The following is a 20,994-nucleotide window of genomic DNA, read 5'->3' on the forward strand; positions in this document are numbered from 1 at the left end:
AAATGATCATCTTGATCCAATTTTCTAAGACCCTGCTACAGGACGCCTACACCCTCACCTCTCACCCGGGCAGCTCCTGGAAAAAAGTCAGGATGCATGCCCTGTCACCATCTTTAAGCGCTACCCACACAGATCCTTCATTCCACTCTGCGTATACAAGTCTCGCTTGCTAGAATTCAATCTGTTCTATTCCATATTGCAGGTTGAATAAGTACGCTGGCCAAACCAGTGTCCTTTCCTCTGCTACCGTGCATTCCCTTTGGAAATGAGCTGCTGGTGACGGCAGAGTTGGTCAGAGGAAAGATCTGAGGAGCCCCTTGAATATGGGCAGTCTTCACTACAAACAAAACAGGACACCAACCAAGCACACAGAACACACCAAATGGGCATCAAGGATGGGGGAAGGGAGTCAAGAGCTTAAACCACCTTTTCTGGGTCTAGTTACCACCCACCACTACACACTAAGCCCAAGGAGTGTCCAGAAGAGATGGAACCCCCAATCACAGAAGCAAGTGACCAGCCTTTCTCTGCACATACTAAGTTGCTTTTATTAATCCAGAACGGCATGCTACAGATACTGTACAGCATGAACATTTATTCATTACAAAAATGGCTTCCAAACCATTAAAAATGAACTTGGAATAAGAGCATAAAACAGAACAGTAACATCACAACTGTTAGGAAACATTCAAAGTATTCACAAAAAAATGTTATAGTTAGCATTTTAATAAACCAGAGAAAACCGGAGACAGTTTTACAATCGCGTCATGTCAACTACAATGGCACTGAATGGACAGAATTTAGCTTTATACAGCATTTTGCAACATCAACATGCCTAGGTTTTCTTATTTTTAAAGTTCGCTACCTACTTGTATGTCATATGCGTCCATAAAAGCGGCAGCTGGATTTTCATTTAAGAGTCATCTAATATACAGAATTTTGGCCCTTAAGGGTTTAGACCTCTTCATTTAAAATGCTTTCCGGACAGTCTGCTACCAAACACATTTTGTTATAGGTGACATTAAAACTACATACAAGTCTACCTATGTAACATCACAGCAAAACATGGTGAACGAAAAGTACAGCATCAGAAGAGGGAGTCAGCGGAAGTCACTGAGAATTTTGGCACATAGTTTTGCACACGGTCAGTCCATGTCCTAAGAGCACAGGGCATTGGTCTAAGTCAAGGGGCGAACGGGGTGCTTCCCACTGTGGCTCGGACAGCGTCACAAAGATTCCCTCTAATGTTCAAGTCTTGTTGGTTTTACATAATGGCTTTTAAAGCAACTTTTGTTAATGCTACTGATCCTTAATGCAACTATTAATGTCCATTTGGTGGCATCTGGGTTCCATACGGAAACAACAACAACAAAAAAGTCAAAAAGGGAAACAAAAAAATATATACACATTTTATATATAAACTTAAAATCCTTGTACAAATGAGTTGTTATATATATAAGAGGCTTATGCTAAGGGGGGAAAACAAACTTTATACAGTTTCAAGAAAAAGGAAAACATATTTAAAAAGGGACAACATACAGGTACAGACAAGCAAACTCTAAAGCAATAAATACTACTGGTCCAACAGCGCTGTGATTTCATTAATTGTTGAGTAGCGTTCCCCTCCCCCCAAAAGAACAACACCATGGAACAAGGTATATTAACACATTTTTAACCCTTTGTTTCTGTACATTTAAACAATAACAAGTAACATCACAATAAAAGTTGTTTCACACAGAAAAAAAAAAAAATAATGGCACGGCATTCATTGTGCCCCTGCGGTTTAAAAACCAGATGTAAAATGATTGGTTCGCAAGCTCGTATTTAATACAAATAATACAGAACCAACTCCTGCTGGAGGGTGCTCCAAAACTGCTTCTCTTTTTTTTCCTTTTTGTTTTTTAATCAGTCTTTTAAAACTAAGCTATCCGAACTACATAACAGTTATGTATATATATATATATTTTAAACGCTACAAAGACTTTAAACAGCTGTTGATAAAAATTTTGGTAGAATCATGAGGTTCTTCTCTCATCTACATATTTAAAAGGAGAAATCGAAATAAGGATGGGTCAAATATTGACCAATGAACTCGATAAACATCAGCTCATGTAGCCACGTGGCACAAAATTAAGAGTACAAAACAGAAAGCTTTCAAAGTGGGTGGGGGAGGGGCAAACCAAGATCTGGAAGGAGACACTGGGACCGAGGGGGGCAAGGGCAGAGCTATTCTAAAGACTTGGTTACAAGGGACAGGGGCTGGGGCTGGGTCCCTGCCAGCGAGCTGTGGGAATGTAAGGAAGATGTTGACGGCTGTGGGAGCGATGAGGTGGGGACCATGGGCGGCTGAAGGGCGGCGGGCGGCAGGTCCAGGGCCCCGTTGGGACAGAGGGCAGAGGCCTTGCCGTGGGTGGCCTCGGCCAGCAGGAGCGCAGGCGGAGGAGGCATCATGGATAGGTGGGCTAGGGGGTCGGGCTTCAGGGACAGCGAGAGTGGCTGGGTCTGCTCAGTCTGTGACTTGGCGTCGTGGGGAGGGGAGCCTAGCAGATGCGGGGAGGGGGGCGGCGAGTCTAGTAAGCTTCCATCTGAAGAGGGTGGGCTGAGGCAGCTGCCTTCACCTTGTATGTAGCGAACGCACTTTTTTTTTCTCCTAGAAACAGGGGGAGAGAGTTATCTGTGAATAAAGGGCAAAGATGCCAGGGGAGAGAGTTATCTAATGCTCATGGCCAAGCTGATGTCACCTAATGGATGTCCCCAAGCACAGCATGGCTGGTGGCCAGAGTCATTAAAGGGATACCACCAGGCTGTGTAGTGTCCTTAACCATGGCCCATATCTAAATCTTCTCTGGCTAAGAAGGCACCTTCCTTCTTACTTCCCTACCCCCTACTAGATTACCCATGGGCCCTCCCTTGCCCTATACGTGAGCAGGCTGAAGCGGTCACCTGTAAATGGTGGTACAAATTTGCCTGAAAGTAGCTTTGTCCAAACTGAGACTCATCGAAACACTCACTTCTCTCTTCGGGCTTAGGTAGGTTTTCCCTTTCCCATCAACTCGCCTTGCCCACCTCCCATCATTTCCCAGCAGTCCCACCCCAGGCCTCCCCCCAAGGATGCGTGAGTGTATTTCAAACAGAAAGAGAGCTCCTTCCCCAGCCGCCTCTTATCAATATGAAACTCTCAAAATGCTGCCTAGTGAGCCACATAGCTGAAGGCAGTGCTGGCAAGAGGCTTAAAGGTTTTAAACACACCACCACCAAGAGGCTGCTGGTGCCCAGAGAGCTTTTGGGCTTGTCTGTTAAGAACCACACCAAATCGAGAGGTCAGAATCAGGTGAGAGGGGAGGGGGCGAAGGTGGGGGAACAAAAAAAAATATATATAACAAAACAAACTAAAAAAAAAAAAAAAAAAAACCAAAAAAAAAAAAAACGAGAAACAAAAAAAGAACCACCAAAAAACAGGTAAAGAGGATAAATGAAGGTGGGGGAGAAGGAAGAATAAGAAAAACAGAAAATGATTCAAAAGAACAAGAATAACTGGTTGTATGGCCTGCAGGTTGTGGGTTATTAGGTTTCAAAGTTGGGCTTTAATTTTTTTTTGTTTTGCACATATATATATATATATTTTTTTTTTCTCTTAAAGATTTGGGGCTTCCCTTCCCCCACCCCCTAGTGAGAAGTTTGGAAGGTTGAGGATGGGATGCAAGGGCACCTTTCTCTGGTCAATATGCCAAGGCTAGGAAATGGAGGGCACAGCACAAGCCAGTCACAGAGAAGTGACCAAGGAAGAAGTGGCAGGGACGGCAGTATGGGCCTTTGTGGGTTGGGGTCACTGTGATTAGGGTCGGAACCACCGAGACTAAATCTGTCCTGCACCAACACCAGAGTCTTTCCTCTCCACCACTCATTTATGGAAGAAAAAGAATGAGAATTTCAGAGCCTTTCTTGCTTATCATCAAAGGATGAAGTCAGGGGAAATCAACTCAAGAAGCAGGGGCTATAACTTCAAAGCTTCTCCCACCATTAATCCCAGGCTGATGGGATCGCTCTTGGTAGCAAGGGCGATCTTGCAGATCAACCCACTAACCCTATAAAAATCATGCAGCTAAGAGAATGTGTTTATTTAAAGACCCCTGGGTATATAGTCAGAACCATAGCTGGTACCTCTGCCTCTGAAACCAAGTGTGTGAGCACTGGCCAGCTTTCTACCATTGCAGATGTGTCTAGATATTGCCTGTGTGAAGGCCACCACTGTGGGATGGTACCTGTGACCTTTGCAAAGAAGGGGAGGCACTGCGTTCCTCCTCTAATCTGAGCCCCAGAGCTGCGTGATCATGGCGGTCGGTGCACGAGGCAAGGACTCTGCAGGGTGGCCGGAGGGTAGGGGAGAAGGGGAGGGTGACAGAGGACATGCTCAGCCCTCCCTCCCTTCCAGAGGCTGAGACTCAGGGCAAGTGCCCTCACAGTCTGTCTAGGGCAGCTCCCTCTCTCTCTATCTGGTAAGGGTCCTTTCTTTGGGCTAGACTGGCGTAGACGGTGGGTTCAGTTTCCGTTTCAGGAATGAAATGCATACTTCAGCCTCTCCGTTTTTAAACCACCTTAGTCTGCAGATCAAAACATGCTCACGAACTAGGAGGTCCATGCATTTTGCAAATGGGGGAAGGAAAGGAGGCAGGGGTGCGGAAGGCATAAGCAAAACTGCGAAAGCCACAGGGGGAAAGAGAGAGAGAGAGAAGAGAGGATGGCAAAGGAGGGTGTGGAGGGACAACCAGGAAGACAGGAAGGGGCAGCACGAAGCAGCATTCCAGGCTCTATTAGGGCAAAGTGAGAAGATGGAGAGCAACTTGGTGGGCTCAAAACAGAGTCTGGTTCAAATGTCCTCTAATGCCAAATAAAGTCAGAGGCCCTGTGTGGCAAGCTGGGAGCCCTGACAGCCTAAGAGTAGAAGCTTTCCTTACCCTTCCCACCTTCCTCCTTTCCAGAGGTTGCGTGCGGCACTCTGAACACAGGACATTAACACTGAAGGCGGGGTGCCCCCCCCCACCAGGGCTGGCTAAGCAGGGACATACACACTGCTGCTGGGCCACAAAAATGTTTCTATTTGATTTCACATCTAGCTCAACAGATCGATGGCAGAGTGAAAAGGAAGAGTTACGGAATGGGACTGGTGGCTCCTTGTTTAAGCGTGATAGCGGGACCCACCCCTTCTGGTCAGAGGGGTGGACTCATTTCTAGCATCTCCTGGATGTATTCTGAAAGGAAACTACGGTTCTATTTTAGGAAGGACACTCTCAAATGGACAGCAGAAAAGAACTTGCTAATGTCCCCCACAGAAAAAATATGGATGCTGAAAACAGCAAGGGAACTTGGAGGGCAGGAGGTGATAGGGACCATTGGATTCTGGTTCCTGCCCAGCGCTCCATGTTACAGAACCATGTCACTAAAGCACACATTGAGTTTGGGGCCGTCTCTGCCCCCCCCATTTTTTTTTTTTTGGTAAAAGTATCAAGAAATTTCTGGTCTAAGCAAGACTCCCCACTATGGCTTTAAGCAAGCTGTGGGTCATTTCTGAAGAGAGAATATTTATTCTGATCATTGTTAGTAATAAGTTCCAGAGGATGATGAAAAAGCGAAGCGTAACTCTGCGGCAACTGATTCTGAAAAACGGGATTCATAAACCACCACTCACCCTGGACCCCCATGGATAAAATCCCCAGGCCAGGCATCGGAGCCAGCCTCACTGTGAGGTCCACGCAGCAGCACCAGTTGTAATGTTTCTGAAGAGCCCTCTCTACGGAATGCTTCCTGGCAACTGGTGACATGCTAGGATAGGGTCTCACAGATTGGCTTCCATTCTCTTCCCATCAAGTGTTGACCAACTCACTGCCTACAGCAGGTGCATAGGAGTCTCTAGCCTCCCTGGCTCATCCAAATTCAATACTAACACCCTCAGGCATTTCATCATGAAGCTCTTTCCTGGGGCCCAGAGAAGCCCCCTAGATCGGTGCTGTGGGGACGATGAACACAGCACTGTCCCTGGAAGATGGGATTGTTTTCCTGTTGTAAGTTTAGCTTACGCCCAAGTCCCTTACTCTTGAGTAGTCACCCTTGTGGCTCCCTGTCAGTGAAGATTCTTGGGCCACCTCTCTTTCTCTCCCCTGGGGTCTATGTGGTCAGCAATCTCTCAGACTGGCACCAGAGAAGGGGGATCAGAGACACAGCAGACTTGTGGGCATGCATGTGATGGGATGAACATCTGATCTAACGTCTAGACACGGAGCACGGCAAAGGGATGGAGCAGAGGGACACGTGACGTGGGAGGCACTACAAACAGGGACGTGTGTTCGGGGTGTTGAGATACCTACCATCATAATATTCCAAATTCAAAGACTGCTTGTATCAGAACAAAGAAACAACAAAATTTAACCAAAGGTGGTCAGTGAAGGGTAGGAAAGGAGACAGGAACTAGTGCGCATCCCTCCATCAAAACGGAAGTACCTACGCCTTCCCTGCCGATACCCTGAGAGTGGGAAACCTGCAGGCAGAATACGGGGCTCAATTTGGATTCTTTTGGGCTGATCTGATTGATTTTGGGGGTCCGTGCAGAGCCATTAGCAACTTTTCACTGCAGGCCTGGCAACGCTGCAGCGAGGGACCGCAGGCCGTGTTGCGTGCAGACCGTTAGCTGGTGCATGCCGTTCAATGCCACGCTTCGTTTTCAGCACTGTAAAACACTGTCAGCTAACAAGCTCCTCTGGATAGATAGGGGATTCGTAAACAGAAAACAACCAAAGAGGGGAAAAAAGGAAAAAGAAAAGCAAAGCAAAAATAAATAAATAAAAACACAGCCTGCCCCAGAGCACTTCTCCGAGCAATTTGACTCTTCTAAGTGAATGGGAATGTTCCTGCTGCCAAGCTCAGGTTCCAGCTCATTCACACCTCAGGGAACGGTGGCTGTCTAGGCTCAGTACACAGGCCGCTGAGGTACTCATCAGGCCAGCCAGTTCCAGGATGCTGGCTTTCAAAGGAAAAGCATCAATGCCCATCTTTGTTTATTAAGGACATGGTCTTGGTCCTGCCACCAGGGACATGTTATTCATAAGAGCAGGGATGAAAGAGAACGTGAAAAGTGGGGAGAGGAAACAGCATGGAATCAGCAAAGAAAATTTGAAGAATGGGGTTTATTAGTCATTGGTGCCAGTGGGGGAAAGCAGATGGGAATAAGGGCAAAATAAATCGTCCCACTAAGGTAGCAGAAGGACAGAAGGCTCTGATTTGTCCCCAAGGCCTCGTAATGGTGATGTACCTGCAGGGTTTGCACCATAAAGTCTGTCGGTCAAGCCCGAACAGTGCCCGACACTTCTTTGGAGTATTTGCATCTGTTAGCATAAGGTAAACATAAAAAAAAAAAAAAACACAACACAATGGTGGGTCTTGCTCGGCTGGATGTGAGACCTCAGCTACTGTCTTCTGCATCACTTTGGTTCTACTTGACAATCTTTTCTCACCAAGGGCATGAAAGGAAAGGACTTCTATGAGTCAAATGAAAAAAAAAATCAAATAAAACAATAAAACACACACACATACACGCACACGCAACAAAACAAAACAAAAACAAAAACAAAAAACCAACAAGAAATCAAACCAAACCAAACCAAACAAAAAGTAACAATGAAAAAAAAATAGAGAGAGAAAAGGAGGGGAGAAGGTGACATCATTGGCTTCTACCTAGGCCAGGATGGGGATCCTGGGCTGTCACAAGGCAGGGGGAGGGGGGTTGGCAGGCAACATTCCCTGGAAGAGGGCACACTGGGAGCTGAGTCGCAGCCCCGAGGAGGCACACACACTGTTTTACAGTGGCATTTTGGCTAGCAGCAGCGGGCAGACAAGCACACCCTCATTGAGCCCACACGCTGGCAGTGTCCCGCTCCCTTGTGTCTCCTATGATCCACACACAGAGCTACAAAGCAACAGGCCAGAGGGGGGAAAGAATGGAAGAGACCAGCTGCAAACCAGCACAGCGAATCTGGGAGACTATACACACCTGCAAGGGCCGCACCAGTTATTCTGTTGATCAAGGCCAAAGCGCGCTCGGCATTTCTTAGGAGCGCTCAGGTCTGAATGAGTTCAAGAAAGGAGCGAGCAGAGGAGGAGGACGTGGGAGAAAGGGAGAGAGAGGAATAGAGGAGAGAGAGAGAGAAGGGAGAAAGGGGGGGGGGAGAGAGATACAAATAAGAAAAAAATAAAAATAAAAAAGGGAATAAATCAATGACCTGGTTACTAATAGCAAAATAGTGACTTTGTTTTTTTTTTTTTCAACTTTCTTTAATAAAAAAAAATAGATAAAAAAACACAATCTCATTCAACTTGTGACATTAGCTGTGGCAAATAAAGCTGCAGTATCCCTTATTAAGGACTGTCCCAGTTTCGGTTCGAGCCGACCAAGGGAAGTTAAATACTAAGAACTCGCTTTTTCAATTTTGTTTTTTTTTCAGGTTTTTTTTTTTTTTTCCAGTTCTGCTTTCCCCTTTTTAAAAATTTACTCTCAATCTTCTTTGTCTTAAAGAAGAAAATTAAGCGGAGGAGGGAATTAAGTTTGTAACATGCTTTTTTCCTCTTAGAGTACAACAGTTTTCAAAAGAAAAAAAAAACTACAAATAAAAACAGAACGAAATGAAAATAAAACAGAAAGAAATAAAGAAAAGAAAAAGGTCGTGGATATTGGGATATTGCAGCTTTTGGAATGTTTTCCCTTGCTTTTTAATCTCTTTTCATTAACATGGAGAGGAACAGATGAGAGTGAACAGGCTATGAGATGAGCGGTTAGGTGTTAGGAACTCACAGCAGCGTGGAAGCAGGCACCACAGTAAAATGCTAGCGGATTTGCTAACGGTGAGCAGAAAAGCAAAGGAAGGAAAAAAAACAAAACAAAATAAAACTAAAAGCAAAAGAAAAAAGTAATCATACTGCGGATGCATGCTGGCGTGAGAAAACTTAGTGGGAGCAATGAAAAAATGCCATTAGATTAAGGAGGTTTATTACTGAATTCCTTCCATTTTTCTTTTCTTTACCAGTCTCTTTTAAAGAAATACTGCATATTCAATTTGCACAGTTAGTTCAGCTCTAAACCACTGTCATTGCTGCTTAAACAACTGTTATGGGAAAAATAAATAAACGAAACAGAAGTTAAATTAAATTAAAAAAAGCAACTGAAAAAAAAGAACATCTACCGAAACACATGAAACCATGTAGATGGTCATTTTAAAGAATGTTCAAATGTCATACGTGTTCAATGTTAATAAAACTATAATGGCAAGAAAAATTTAAAAACAGTTTATCAACTATTTTAATGACTCAAAATGACACCAGCACCTGTAATCGGAGGAAGTGAAAGGCAAGGGTTTAGGAAACATTCGCTGTGTTCTGAAAAAAAAGAACAAATTATACAAAGTCTTCAAAATGTATGTTTGTTTGTAAAAGCCTGGTCTTCTGAGATTGCCTATGCAGTATTTCTAATTTCTTCTAGAGAATGACAAACCTCCTTAATTTAAAATGGGTGCAATTTACCACTGTAAAGGCATGCATCAGAACATTCAGGAACCGCCCAGTTAATAATACCCAGCACTCACACACGCACCTCCCCCTTTGGTCCCCTTCTCAGACACATACAAAGTAAGCAGACTGTCTACCCCCCCCCCACCCCGCAGAGGCATGCCTACCGCTGGCTCTCCAGTTACAAGCTTTGCAGTTATTCAAAAACACATTCCGCTAGAGTTACAATGTGCTTTTTCATGCAACAATGGATGCTACTAGCTTTAAAAGGGCAGTCATGAAGCAATTAATTAAAATGCATAAACAAAAAGGCTGGCTAAGATGGGCTCCTTCCCCTAATGTCCTGGCCTTGAATTTCTCCTGCCTCCCCCACACGGAAGCCTGACATAAGAGTGGCCCTCCAACTACTGCTTCTTCCTCAACCTGATGAATGTCACTTACCATTGGTCTCTCCCGGCTGCTTGTCCCTTTTCCTTTTTTTCTTCTTCCCCTATAGAAAAAAAATGAAATTAGTTGAAGAAACACACAAGGCAGAAGACACCTAGGCTCACCTAGAGGGAAGGGAGAGGGCGAAGAAGGGGACTGGCCTTTCATGCCACCTATACCTATCCAGGATGCCACTCCTGAAACCAGATGTCCTTGAACTGTGCCTGGCTGGAGGGACACACAATTCTTAGTAGAAGGTATTAGGGGGTAGAAAAGAACTTAGGGCCTCTGTCCATCCTCAACTCTGACCCACGGCATCTGATTCTGTAAGAGGGAAGGGGAGAAGGAGGCGAGGATGATTCAGGGAGATGTGGAGAACCAGGGCAGGTAGCAGTGTGAGCACAGGTCAGGCAAAGAGAGCCCGAGCTGCCCCTGCATGCCCCAGCCAGCTGTCACTTATGAAGGCCAGAGAGGTGCTCTTCTGAGCTCAGAGGTTCATCACAGTAAGAGGGGCTTCCCTTGGAGCTGTACTGTAAGCCTTTGTTTTGTTTTTTCTTTATTTATTAGAGAGAGAGACAGAGAGACAGAAGAGAGACAGAGAATGGGTGCACCAGAATCTCTAGCCACTGCAAACGAGCTTCAGATACACATGCCCCCATGTGAACCTGGCTTACATGGGTTCTGAGGAATCAAACCTAGGCCCTTAGGCTTTGCAAGCAAGCACCTTAACCGCTAAGCCACCTCTCCAGCATATGGGGTGGTGGGAAGCAAAACAGAACAGTAATCATCTTGGTTCCTTTCAAAACCGGGCTCAAGGGTAGGTAGAACACTTGCCTAGCATGGACAAGGGCCTAGGTTCAATCTCTAGTACTGCAAAACTGGACCTCTTGCTCCAGGGCAGCTGTGTGGCCTCCAGGTCCCTAAGAGAGGGTAAATGTCCCCTTCTCTCCTCAGTCTGATCCAACAGTGACAGTGTGGCATCCCAATAAGGCCAACACTAATCAGAATTATCATAATTCAAAAGTGTATTTACCAATAAACTCCACTGAGAACCTGTGACCAAGCTAATAGCTGGGTTCCTTGGAATACTCACTCATAACTTCCAACATCACAAGCTTAGCCAGCTTTAACAGTGCCCAGAGCAATAAAAGTAGCCTACAGGTGGGTAGAGTCATCTGACAAGAAGCTGTTTATAATAAAGTATTGAATGGCTTCTGTTTGTTGGATGTTTTATTGAAAATGAAGCACAGATTGGTCATAGGCAGATGCTTTCAAACCACCATGAAGTTGAGAAATTGTTAAGTTCAACCATGGCAAGTTGGGGACCATCTGTATAATACATATTGTCACACTCATTATAATGGATAGCTCCTAGTAATTATTAAAATTATGAATCATTATAACAGCTAGCTCCTCATTATAAGAGCCCTTTACAATCATAATGGCCAGCATTTGTGGAACATATACTAGGTCTGCCTGACATGATTCCAACTGAGTCCTCGGCTCCTCTCAACAACCCTACACAATAAAAGCACTGCCACCACCCCAATGCTAGAGATGGAGAAACTGAGGCAGAAAGGTTAGATAATGTTCCTGAGGTGGCACATCCAGCAAGAGGTGAAGCTAGGATGAGAACCCAGCTGGTCTTGGCACCACAGCCTTCAACTACAGGGCACTTCTGCTTTCTGTACAATCCTGCCCTTCACGGAAGTTCTTCTTCGAGATCTCAAGGTAAGGGACTAGACAGAGCCATTCCCACCCTCCAGCCTGGCCTTCCTGGATCCCTTGGGATAATGCCCATGGAGTGGGATGATGTTCTTGGCAGGGAGTGGCTTCTTCATTGAAGGGCTTATAGAAGTCCTTCCCCCATGATGGCACCAGGCCACCCCATGTGAGGCAGCCACCTGGTGTGAATTGAAACCAATGGTCCTACATGCTTGTGTGCTTGAGGAATTCTCAATGACACTTCTGCCTACAGTCTCTTACAGGATAGCAAAGTGGATGCCAAAGAGAGAAGTACATAGAGGGTAACAATCTGGGGAATGTGCTGGGCTCTGCAGCTGCCTCATACACCTGTTTCAGAAAGGACATCTTACCCTTCCAGGACACAGGGCCTGTGTCACTGGGAACATGTGCTGTGGCCTTCTGTGTGGCTGTGCACCAGATCATGCTCACAAAGAGCGAACAATGGAGCCAAATGCCATGTGGCTGCCTTACAGTGGGCAAGAGCGTTTACCTCCACCTGGCTGAGGTGTCAGAAGAAAAGCTCAACAGAAATGGCCCAGCCTTGGAGGCTCTAGCACCCCCTCAGTCCAGGGCCTCTCCATGGTCCCTGTAGCACATTCTGACACCTGCAGTGTGAGATCCAGAAGTGACGTGTTGGTGACCTAGCCAATGTGAACAGACCTCAGGTTTCTAGAGCCAGGGACTGACTGTGTTCTAATGGGAAGAGGAAATGATAACATTACTAAGGGAGGCAGGTCAGCCCATTTCCTTTTTAAATGTAAAGAAAGAAAGAAAAGGCTGAAGATCTGAGAACAAGAGAAAGAAAGCAGATGAGAAAGCATACGGCATGGATTTTCTCTACTTAACATTGAAGTGATGGGAAGAGATACTCTGATGTAAGGCCAGGGTCCGTAGACTCTTACTAAGGCGCCCAGCTATCTTCTCCTGGGTCTTAAAGAATGCACCGAGCCCAAGAAATCAGATGTAGCTGCTTTATGCCATTCTCCTTCCCTAAGGTGTTGGCATAAAGGATCCTGCCAGCACTTGACTGAAAACTGCTCAGAGTCCGCTTCCCAGGAAAATCTGCGGACCCTCCATGGTCAAGTTGGTTAGGAAGGAATACTAACATGTTGCCACCATAATCAAATCCATAAGAGCTAGTTCCTGTGTGAAAGGTCTAAAGAAAAAGAGGAAGGAGCCTTGAAACAGCTAGCCAGAGCAGCAGAAAGCCACCACCCCTGAGGACCACTGCCATGTCAAGGTTGGTGCACTAGCTCCAAGGGGATGGCAAGTTCTGGGAGACTAGAAATAGCTGAGTGAATTCGGAATCCCCTCGACAGCTTGTGCACAGTCTGGTCACAATCAGCAATGATGTAATGACCTCAATCCTGTGGCAAGCATCCTCCCCAGGGTAACACCCACGGGAGAGTGGAGTCAGAGGCCCGATAGGTAAACACTGTCCTGGTTCCCAGGCCTTTGCAAGGGGGGAAGGGAGCCCATGCTGGCTATGAGACGAGTTTGCTTGTGACTTCAGAGAGCAGCCCGAAGATGCCTGCTTGATGTTCCTCCTTAAGTCTGTAGGTTCAATCATGCTCCCTCCTCCCCTCTGCCTTGGTCTTCCCTATAGAGCCATACCAATGATAGTCACCACCGACCAGTGTCCTAATCTTCCCCTGGGTACCTTTGGGTGTATCATCCAACTTCATTTTTATTTCCCCGCTAAGAAGTGGGATGCCCAAAATCAGTCTCTAGGGCCCTGCATGGTAACTTGGACACCAGCATTCTCCACTTTCCCTGAGGAACCACCACACACTGGCAGAGCCACACCAGAAGCCAGGACAAGACCCCCGATTTGGGCAAGCAGGCCAGAGGAGAATGGTTCCAGAAATAGGCAGAATGAATGGGCCTGAGGCCTGGTTCAAGTCGGCAGTAACCATGCACCATGAATCTAGACAGATGGGATCTTCCCACAAGGGTTCCACCTACGTAGTTATCCCGTGCAGACCAGCCAGGGTACAGCTGCATATGAAGCTGTCGCTCCTTCCGGGCCAGCTCGTAGTATTTCGCTTGCTCTTCTCTGGACAACGCATGCCACTGGGGAGGACATGGGACAAGGGAGAAAGAAGTGAAAAGCGTCCCAAACCACACGGTGACCAACAGAGGCAGGATGCTTCTACAGAGGACCAAGAAGTCCCTCTAAAAATGGTCAAACAGCTTGCTCGGCCTCAACACTAACAGGAATCCAGAAGACGTTTACTATTATCCATGTCATTCTGTCATTTACTCTGTCTGGGCAAGAAGAGTGGGGATGTGAATGTCCTGAATGTCATATGAACGCACAATGACTGGTCCTAACCAGCGAGGGCTTCTCAAAGACTCCACTGGCTAGTGGAAAGGGACTTGAGAGAAAAGTGGACAGGGACATATGGCCATCTGACATGTTCCCTCTGTGGTCCGCTCTTGCTCCTCTTCTCCACACAAAGGGGCCCACTTACCCTGCGCCCCAGAATCTGGTTGATGGCCGCGCTTTCTTTCAACGTGCACTCAGCCACAACCTTTGCTCTCATCTCCTTCATATACAACATGAATGCGTTAAGGGGTTTTTTTATGTGGGGTTTCTTCTTTTCTTCTTCCTTTTTGGAGTCCTGGTGCTTTCTGGATAGACAAAACAGATGGATACAAATCACCCATAAGTAACCACCTGCTCAACTTCCCCCAAAGGCAAGAGCTCCCACCCCTGGTTCCTTCCTACCCAAGCCTGGCAGTTTCAAATAAAAGCACACATCCGCTTTCAGTCCCCTACTCTAGAACAAGGGACAAAAATAGTTTGGGGAGCGGAGGAGCGTGGCTGGATGATCTGAAATCACTCCCTCGAGCTTCACCAATAGACACTTTCCCAGGGCACAGGGAAAGCAGGTGGAAGCAGACCCCACCACAGAGGGCTTTGTCCTCTTGTGGACAAAACTCCCAGCACCCCACTTAGTGGGCAGTGGGCACAATGGTAACAGATCTGAGTCCATGCAAGGATGCACAACAGAGCTCTATTCCACTAGGCCGAGGGACCATCAGTGAAAGCCACCAGTGTACATTTTCTTCTACAAGGAAGCCAGAGCCCACGTGGGCATTCACCGGAGTTCTAGCATGTGGGGCTGACCTCAGGCCAAAAGCCACCGAGCCACAGCTACTGCAGAGCTCAACACCCTGGCCACGAAGGACACAGGCACAAGGTCAACACTTACGAGCTGTGGAGTGAGCCAACGTCACTCTGCGAGGATTCCTGCTTGACTGTTGGTGTGACTATGGCCGGGTGGGGAATGCCGGTCGTGTGTAGAGTATGGTGTGGTGGGACCATGTGGGGAGGGAACCTAGAAGACAGAAAGCTGTGTAAATCGTCAGAATCAAAATGAATGAATGAGGAGGGATGTGAACACACACAATTAAAAAAAAATTTTTTAAAAAAAGCTCATAACATTCACATGAAAGCAACCCAAGACATATGAAACCTGTCAGCATTAATTAGCAATAAATTAAACATAATGATTCTTATAACGTCATTAAAGCCAATCTTCCCCTTCATTATGGCTACTGACATGAGACATTATGGTTTTTAACATCTTTAGCAAAAGACAAATTCAACTGATGTACTTGGGTGGAAAAGGGAGCTTGGACAACCAGCCGGAAATTGCACGTCCACCTTCTTTCGGAGGCATGATTAGTAGCATCTAAGGAGACAATTTCCTAAGTCCTAATCAGCTCCAGAAGGAAAGGTGAAGTCTTTTGTTGTATATTGACAGCTAAATAAAATATTAACGTGGTTGAAATATACATGCATTTTTGACAATGCTGTGCGAGCCTCATTAGGCCTCATTCTGGATGGAGGGCAATGAAATTTTTATTTTTCTTTTGTTGCTGTGCCCAGTGTTTGACAGGAGTGGGAGAGAGTTATGCAGAAAGGGAAAAACTCAAATATTTCCTATTGGTTTCTCATCACAAGTCATGGACATTTCAAGCAATTTTGTATCCCCCTTCACAGAGAAATGTTTAAAAACAAAAACGTGTGCTTGCACGCAGACACACACACACACACACACACACACACACACACACACACAAATTCTAATTGGAATACCCTTTCTCCTCTAAAACTTAGGCTTTCTATGTTATATTAACCTGATATGTTATCTATACAGTACTGAAAGCCTTCTAAATGATACAGTTATGAATAAAAGACACAAAGTTCATGGTGCCTTCTGTAATACCATTTGTTTCTGACAAACTTATCTATAACATATTTTGACCCATGAATTGTTGTCTCCTAAACAAGCAAATGAGTCTGAACTCAGAAAGCTAGATCCAAACTTCTCTTACCATATCTGTCAACGGCTTTCAGGTTTTCTGGTATGTTTAGAGTCCCCTTGAATGGTGTTGGGTAGGAAAACAGCTTCCCCCTTACTGTACCCACTGCAGAGAAAAGTGGCCGGCCACCCAGGTATAAGGATCCTGGATTGAGGCAATGGCTGCTCTCCTAGTAAGCCAGAACCAGAATGGGACAACGACCAGCCAGGGACCAGCAGCAGCCTGCTCTTTAGAAATCCAGTTTCAGTGGGAATGAGGGGATCCTGGGCGAGGCTCTTATGATAAGCATTATTTCTAAAGGACCTCGTATTTATTTTCAAGGCTCTTTCTGTAAGTGGATCAAAGATATAAATACTGCAACAAATGTTCATTTCAAAACAAATTAAAAAAAATTAATAAATGCACAGCCTTTACACTAACTGACAGAGACAAAAATATTGAGATGAAGGATTGCTGGTAATTGCCAAATTCAGAGCAACTGTGGGCCCCTGACTCTGAAATTTCATCGTGAGACCTTCTACTGCAGTAGCCATTACAAACCAGCCAGTGGTGAAGTGGGAAGAATGACTCGATTTATAAGCAACAACTCTTTCATGGGAAGAAGCCGGGGAGGACATAACCTCAGCTCCCTGCAAACCACTGGACTCGCAAGATACACCCTGCTTCTTCCCACTGTTCCCAGGCCTTAGAGGAAACGTAAGTAAAGAACACGTGTTCTTAGAAGCCCTTGAGTGGAGAGGTGGGCGGAGTGGCAGTTTTTACTATGAATTTTAAAAGCTTGACATTTCTCAAATACATATGTTCCCTTCCCGCCGAATGAAAATCTGGGCATATGATGGAGAGGGCAAGCCAGGAAATGCGTATGGGGTGTACACCTGTATACTCGCCGAATAACCACAGAAAGATACTGCAATGAGTAAATTTTGAGGCTTAGGGCAGATTTTGGGTACAGCCATAAAGATCAAACACTTCTTTGGCCTGAACAAGTGTTCATGTATCTGAAAGAGTGCAAAGCAGAGAAAAAGACCGCATGAACATGCATGTGGCCCACATGCATGGCTTCGCCCTAGAAATCCCTTCCTGTAGACAACTATTTCATGGAATGCAATAAACACCCTAACAATTCTCAGAAGCTCATTATACACCCCTGTCTGCTTCTATGGCTCCAAGCCAGAATATAATGATGAACCTTAACTTGTTAAGGACAACTAATTTTTGTTTCTGGCTGTCTCAGGGGCTTCTCGTGTACTCACTCTCGCTTTGCTTCATTGTTGACACGTTTCTGTTAACTGGATGTCATCTGCCGGCCTTGATTTTATGCACAAGCAGTAGGATGCATTTTCCCGTGCAACAATCCTGCTTTGAGTTGCATTAGGTTTGTCATTATTCTCTCATTTTCCCCCTTGCACTTGTAACATTTCATCTCTTCCTGCCTTATTTTTTGTGAGCCACGGTGCACCCACATTATGGTTTATACATGATCTCGCTCCCTTTGAAGCCGGCAGATTTCAGAGCCCGCTCTCGTCAGGAGAAGAGCCTTGCACCAATTTAGCAGGCTGAGGGCCCGGAGCTCCAACATCTCAATCTAAAGGGGGTCACAGGGTGGCACAAGTGAGTGTCAGCAAGAGCTGTTTAATTGCCAATCTAGGCTTCTCCATGGTGTTTAAAGTATAATGACCCATCACTTAATTCTGAGAAGTCCTGGCCCTGCTGCTGAATAGAATGAATATCAAAGGGTGTTCTGGAACAGGGCAAGCTGCCTACATTTGCTATAACTGCCATAAGTATAATAGACCTATACTTCTGTCGCCCCATTACCACAATAATGTATTTAATTTGCTGTATACGCTATTTAACTGGCTACCTTTTCATACAGCCTACCTGGGGAATCGGCCGCCTCCCCCCACCCCCCACGCCTGCACCTCAAGCCCCTAACCTTTCTTCCCACTGCTCCCTTCCTTTCCTCTACCCCCCGCCCACCTATAAATCATCAGCTAACTCCTAATGATAATTCAATCGATAAGCTTAACCCCAATCCCTAGCCTACGATTACTTCACCGCTTTCGACCTCTGGGTGCATCAAATAAACAGGAAGAACGGTCAGGTGAGCTGTTGAAACGCTGGGATGGAAGGAGAGTGAGCTGACATCATGAGCAGCTCTCCCCTCCTCCAGGGAGACACCCCATTCGCTTCCACGCTGTGAGAAGCTGTGGTGATGACATTATTTAATGAGCATAACCTTCCTCTTCTGGCTAGCCGAGAGGACACTGAAAAACATTTTCCCGCCTAACTAATAATGATGTGAATCTTGAAATTTAGATGATGTATTCCATGTGAGAAGCAGAATCTTTACAGCCACCTAATATCTATGGTATAATTATAAATGCCATATCCACTGCAGTTGCTTCTGTGGCGGGGGTGATTGCTTACTCTGTCCCATGCCAAAACCACTGCTGTGGACATTGGAGAATAGACATTGTAGCCAATCTTTCCAGCTCTTTCTCTGGTCTTGGTTCCCCATTTTGGCCACAGAGCATGGAGGAGGAGGCCGGGGACAGCTTCCTCACCATGTAATGCATGCTAATTTAATTATAAGCCATCATCAAAATGGATCGGTTGCTTCAGCCCATCAGGAAAGTCTAAACCTCCACCGATTTAATTAACTTGACTGAAAATCAGATGAACAGAAAATAAAACTATCATTAGGAGCAATTAGTGACTACTTAAACATACTGCTGCCAACCAGTTTGTAAATAAACTAGCAGTCACTAAAAAATTAGCCAGAATTAATTAGAGGGAGGAAAATGAGACCTAAGGATATGTATGCATGCTGGACATATGTTTGCATGTTTAAATAATATAAAGATACAGGAAGGTACACACACACACACACACACACACACACACACACACACACTTTCTCTTCAATTTTCAAAGATTTAGCACAGTGCAGGCACATGTGACTACAAAGTCCCTCAAATGTGGACTGTCACATTCTAAGTGTAAGATACAAAAGTCAAGTACCAAAAAGATACAATGAAATAAAAAGCCCACCCCTAAAACCCCAAAATAAAAGTTCATTAGTGGTTGTTTTATAGTAGTAGCACACTAAAAAAAAAGACAGTCCTGCAGTCACACTGTGTACTGAGCGGAATTAGAAATAATGTTACCTTAAAAAATGATGGCTACCAGAAAATGTAAAAATGGTGTGAAAACGTAAAATGAACAAGAAAAAGTAATTCATGTGAAATGTACAACGCGTATTCCATTTCTACCAGGGATCATGACAAAAGGGAGCGTGGCTTTCTCACAGACTGAGTCAGCGCATCAGCTATGAAAACACGGGTGATTTTTTCTTTCCTCAAACTCTACAAAGAGTTTTTCATGAAAAAACGATTTCCATTCCTTTCTTTCTTGCACAACAATGACACTGTAAAAAGCTCCACCTGTCCCAAGTGCTTCCCCTGCCTTCTTTTGTGACACTGTACTGCTCCACTGGCTGACACATACAAACCTTGACCTGGAGAGGCACTGCTTACCCAGAAGTTCAAGGCATTTTTTCCCCCAGAATTTTCCAGAAGGAAAGTCCAATCCCACATAAGACCTACACACAGCCTTTCTGTATGTGCCCTGGGTGGGCCGGGGGCTGAAAGGCCTAATGCTTGGAACTCACCTGGACACAGAAGCGTTGACCGTCAGTGCTGTGGGGTAGGGGTGTCTGAAGCCTCCTGTTGTGATTGGGTACACAGGCTGACCTTGCCTGCAAAGAAGGGGTACAAAGTGAGAGACTGGAACTAGACCAGGGGGTGGGGACAAGAAAAAAAGAACAGGGAAAAGTTCTCTCTGCACAGTAAGCTTTATTCTCATTTGATCAGAACAAAAATCTTGGGGATTGTACAGGAAGGATCAAAGGGAAGAAACACAGAACAATTTGAATGCCATAAATCTGATAGGAATGGCTAATTAAATTTTATAACCTCTGCTTATGTCAATAGAGACCCTCTCCCCAAGCTGAAACTAGGTGTTTTGTTGTAATAATTAAAGGCGAAGTCTCGCTTGCTTTAATGGAGCCATCACACTAATTGAGGGCTACACTTCCAAAGGAAAACAATAATGAATGTAAATTTATACCAAAATAAAGTACAGTGAATCAAAGGACTTCAGTTGCGCTTTGGGCCTCTTTCGGTATTTAGATCTCGGTGAGAAAACATTAAATTAACAGAGCTTAATTTGTAGCCTTTTGTCAAATTAACAAGTGTTGACAAGAGTTACCGGGGGGAGAGTCCCCAAGAAGAATTGTGGGTAACCAATAGACAATCACACCTCATTACAATAATTAAAAAATACAGCAACATGCAAAATAGCATCCTCATGAAAGACACACAACTTTTCCTGACAGAGGGCTGTCTGAGTTGGCTATTCCTTTTTATGTAGGTTTCTGTATGTCCCCATCAGCTGAACAGGGTTAATGACGATTGAGAAGTTATCAAGGCTTGGCCCCATCCAGTGGAGAAGAAATAGGCCACAGGTTTGCATCTGCCTCACCAGACAAAAATAAGAACACAGAGAAGCAGAAAGTGCACCAAGGACTAATATTGTGGCAAACTAATATTGTGGCAAACTAGTGGTTTTTAAACAATCCAAAAAAAAAAAAAAAATCCATCGTGGATTCTGGAGGACACATGACTCCAAAACTTTATCTTCCTGAAGACTATGAAAGGTTATCTTCCTGCAGACCTAAATTTGAAAGATTGATCAGGATTTCTTTCAGCATTCAACACTGTTCTGTGTTTTCGAAAGAGGAGAGATCAATGAGGAACACTGAGCCCTATATGCACGGAAATCTATAGTCTGGAAACATTATACGCAAACTCACACTCACACAGCACATACGAGTTAGGTTTATATACTGGAGGCTTCTCTGCTCTGATTCTGAAA

General features: G+C 45.2%; 1 protein-coding gene across 32 annotated transcripts in view; it reads right to left on the minus strand.

Moving 5' to 3' along the window:
* Nucleotides 1–522: 522 nt before the first annotated feature.
* Nucleotides 523–20,994, minus strand: part of Tcf7l2 (transcription factor 7 like 2) — a 207,581-nt gene continuing 187,109 nt past the window's right edge. For 5 of the 32 annotated variants that reach the window (XM_045148985.1, XM_045148934.1, XM_045148978.1 and 2 more), the window contains 6 exons: nt 19,730–19,816; nt 14,940–15,065; nt 14,196–14,355; nt 13,687–13,794; nt 9,991–10,039; nt 2,436–2,650 (listed from right to left, as the gene is read on the minus strand). In XM_045148985.1, the coding sequence (XP_045004920.1) occupies nt 2,571–2,650; nt 9,991–10,039; nt 13,687–13,794; nt 14,196–14,355; nt 14,940–15,065; nt 19,730–19,816 (610 nt within the window). In that variant the 3' untranslated portion in view covers nt 2,436–2,570. Of the gene's footprint in view, nt 2,651–7,302; nt 7,377–8,041; nt 8,115–9,369; nt 9,421–9,990; nt 10,040–13,686; nt 13,795–14,195; nt 14,356–14,939; nt 15,081–19,729; nt 19,817–20,994 lie in introns of those variants that run through there. The other 27 variants (XM_045148795.1, XM_045148832.1, XM_045148788.1 and 24 more) reach the window with 13 other exon arrangements.

Source organism: Jaculus jaculus, chromosome 1 (assembly GCF_020740685.1).
Source record: "Jaculus jaculus isolate mJacJac1 chromosome 1, mJacJac1.mat.Y.cur, whole genome shotgun sequence".
Classification (NCBI taxonomy): Eukaryota; Metazoa; Chordata; class Mammalia; order Rodentia; family Dipodidae; genus Jaculus; species Jaculus jaculus.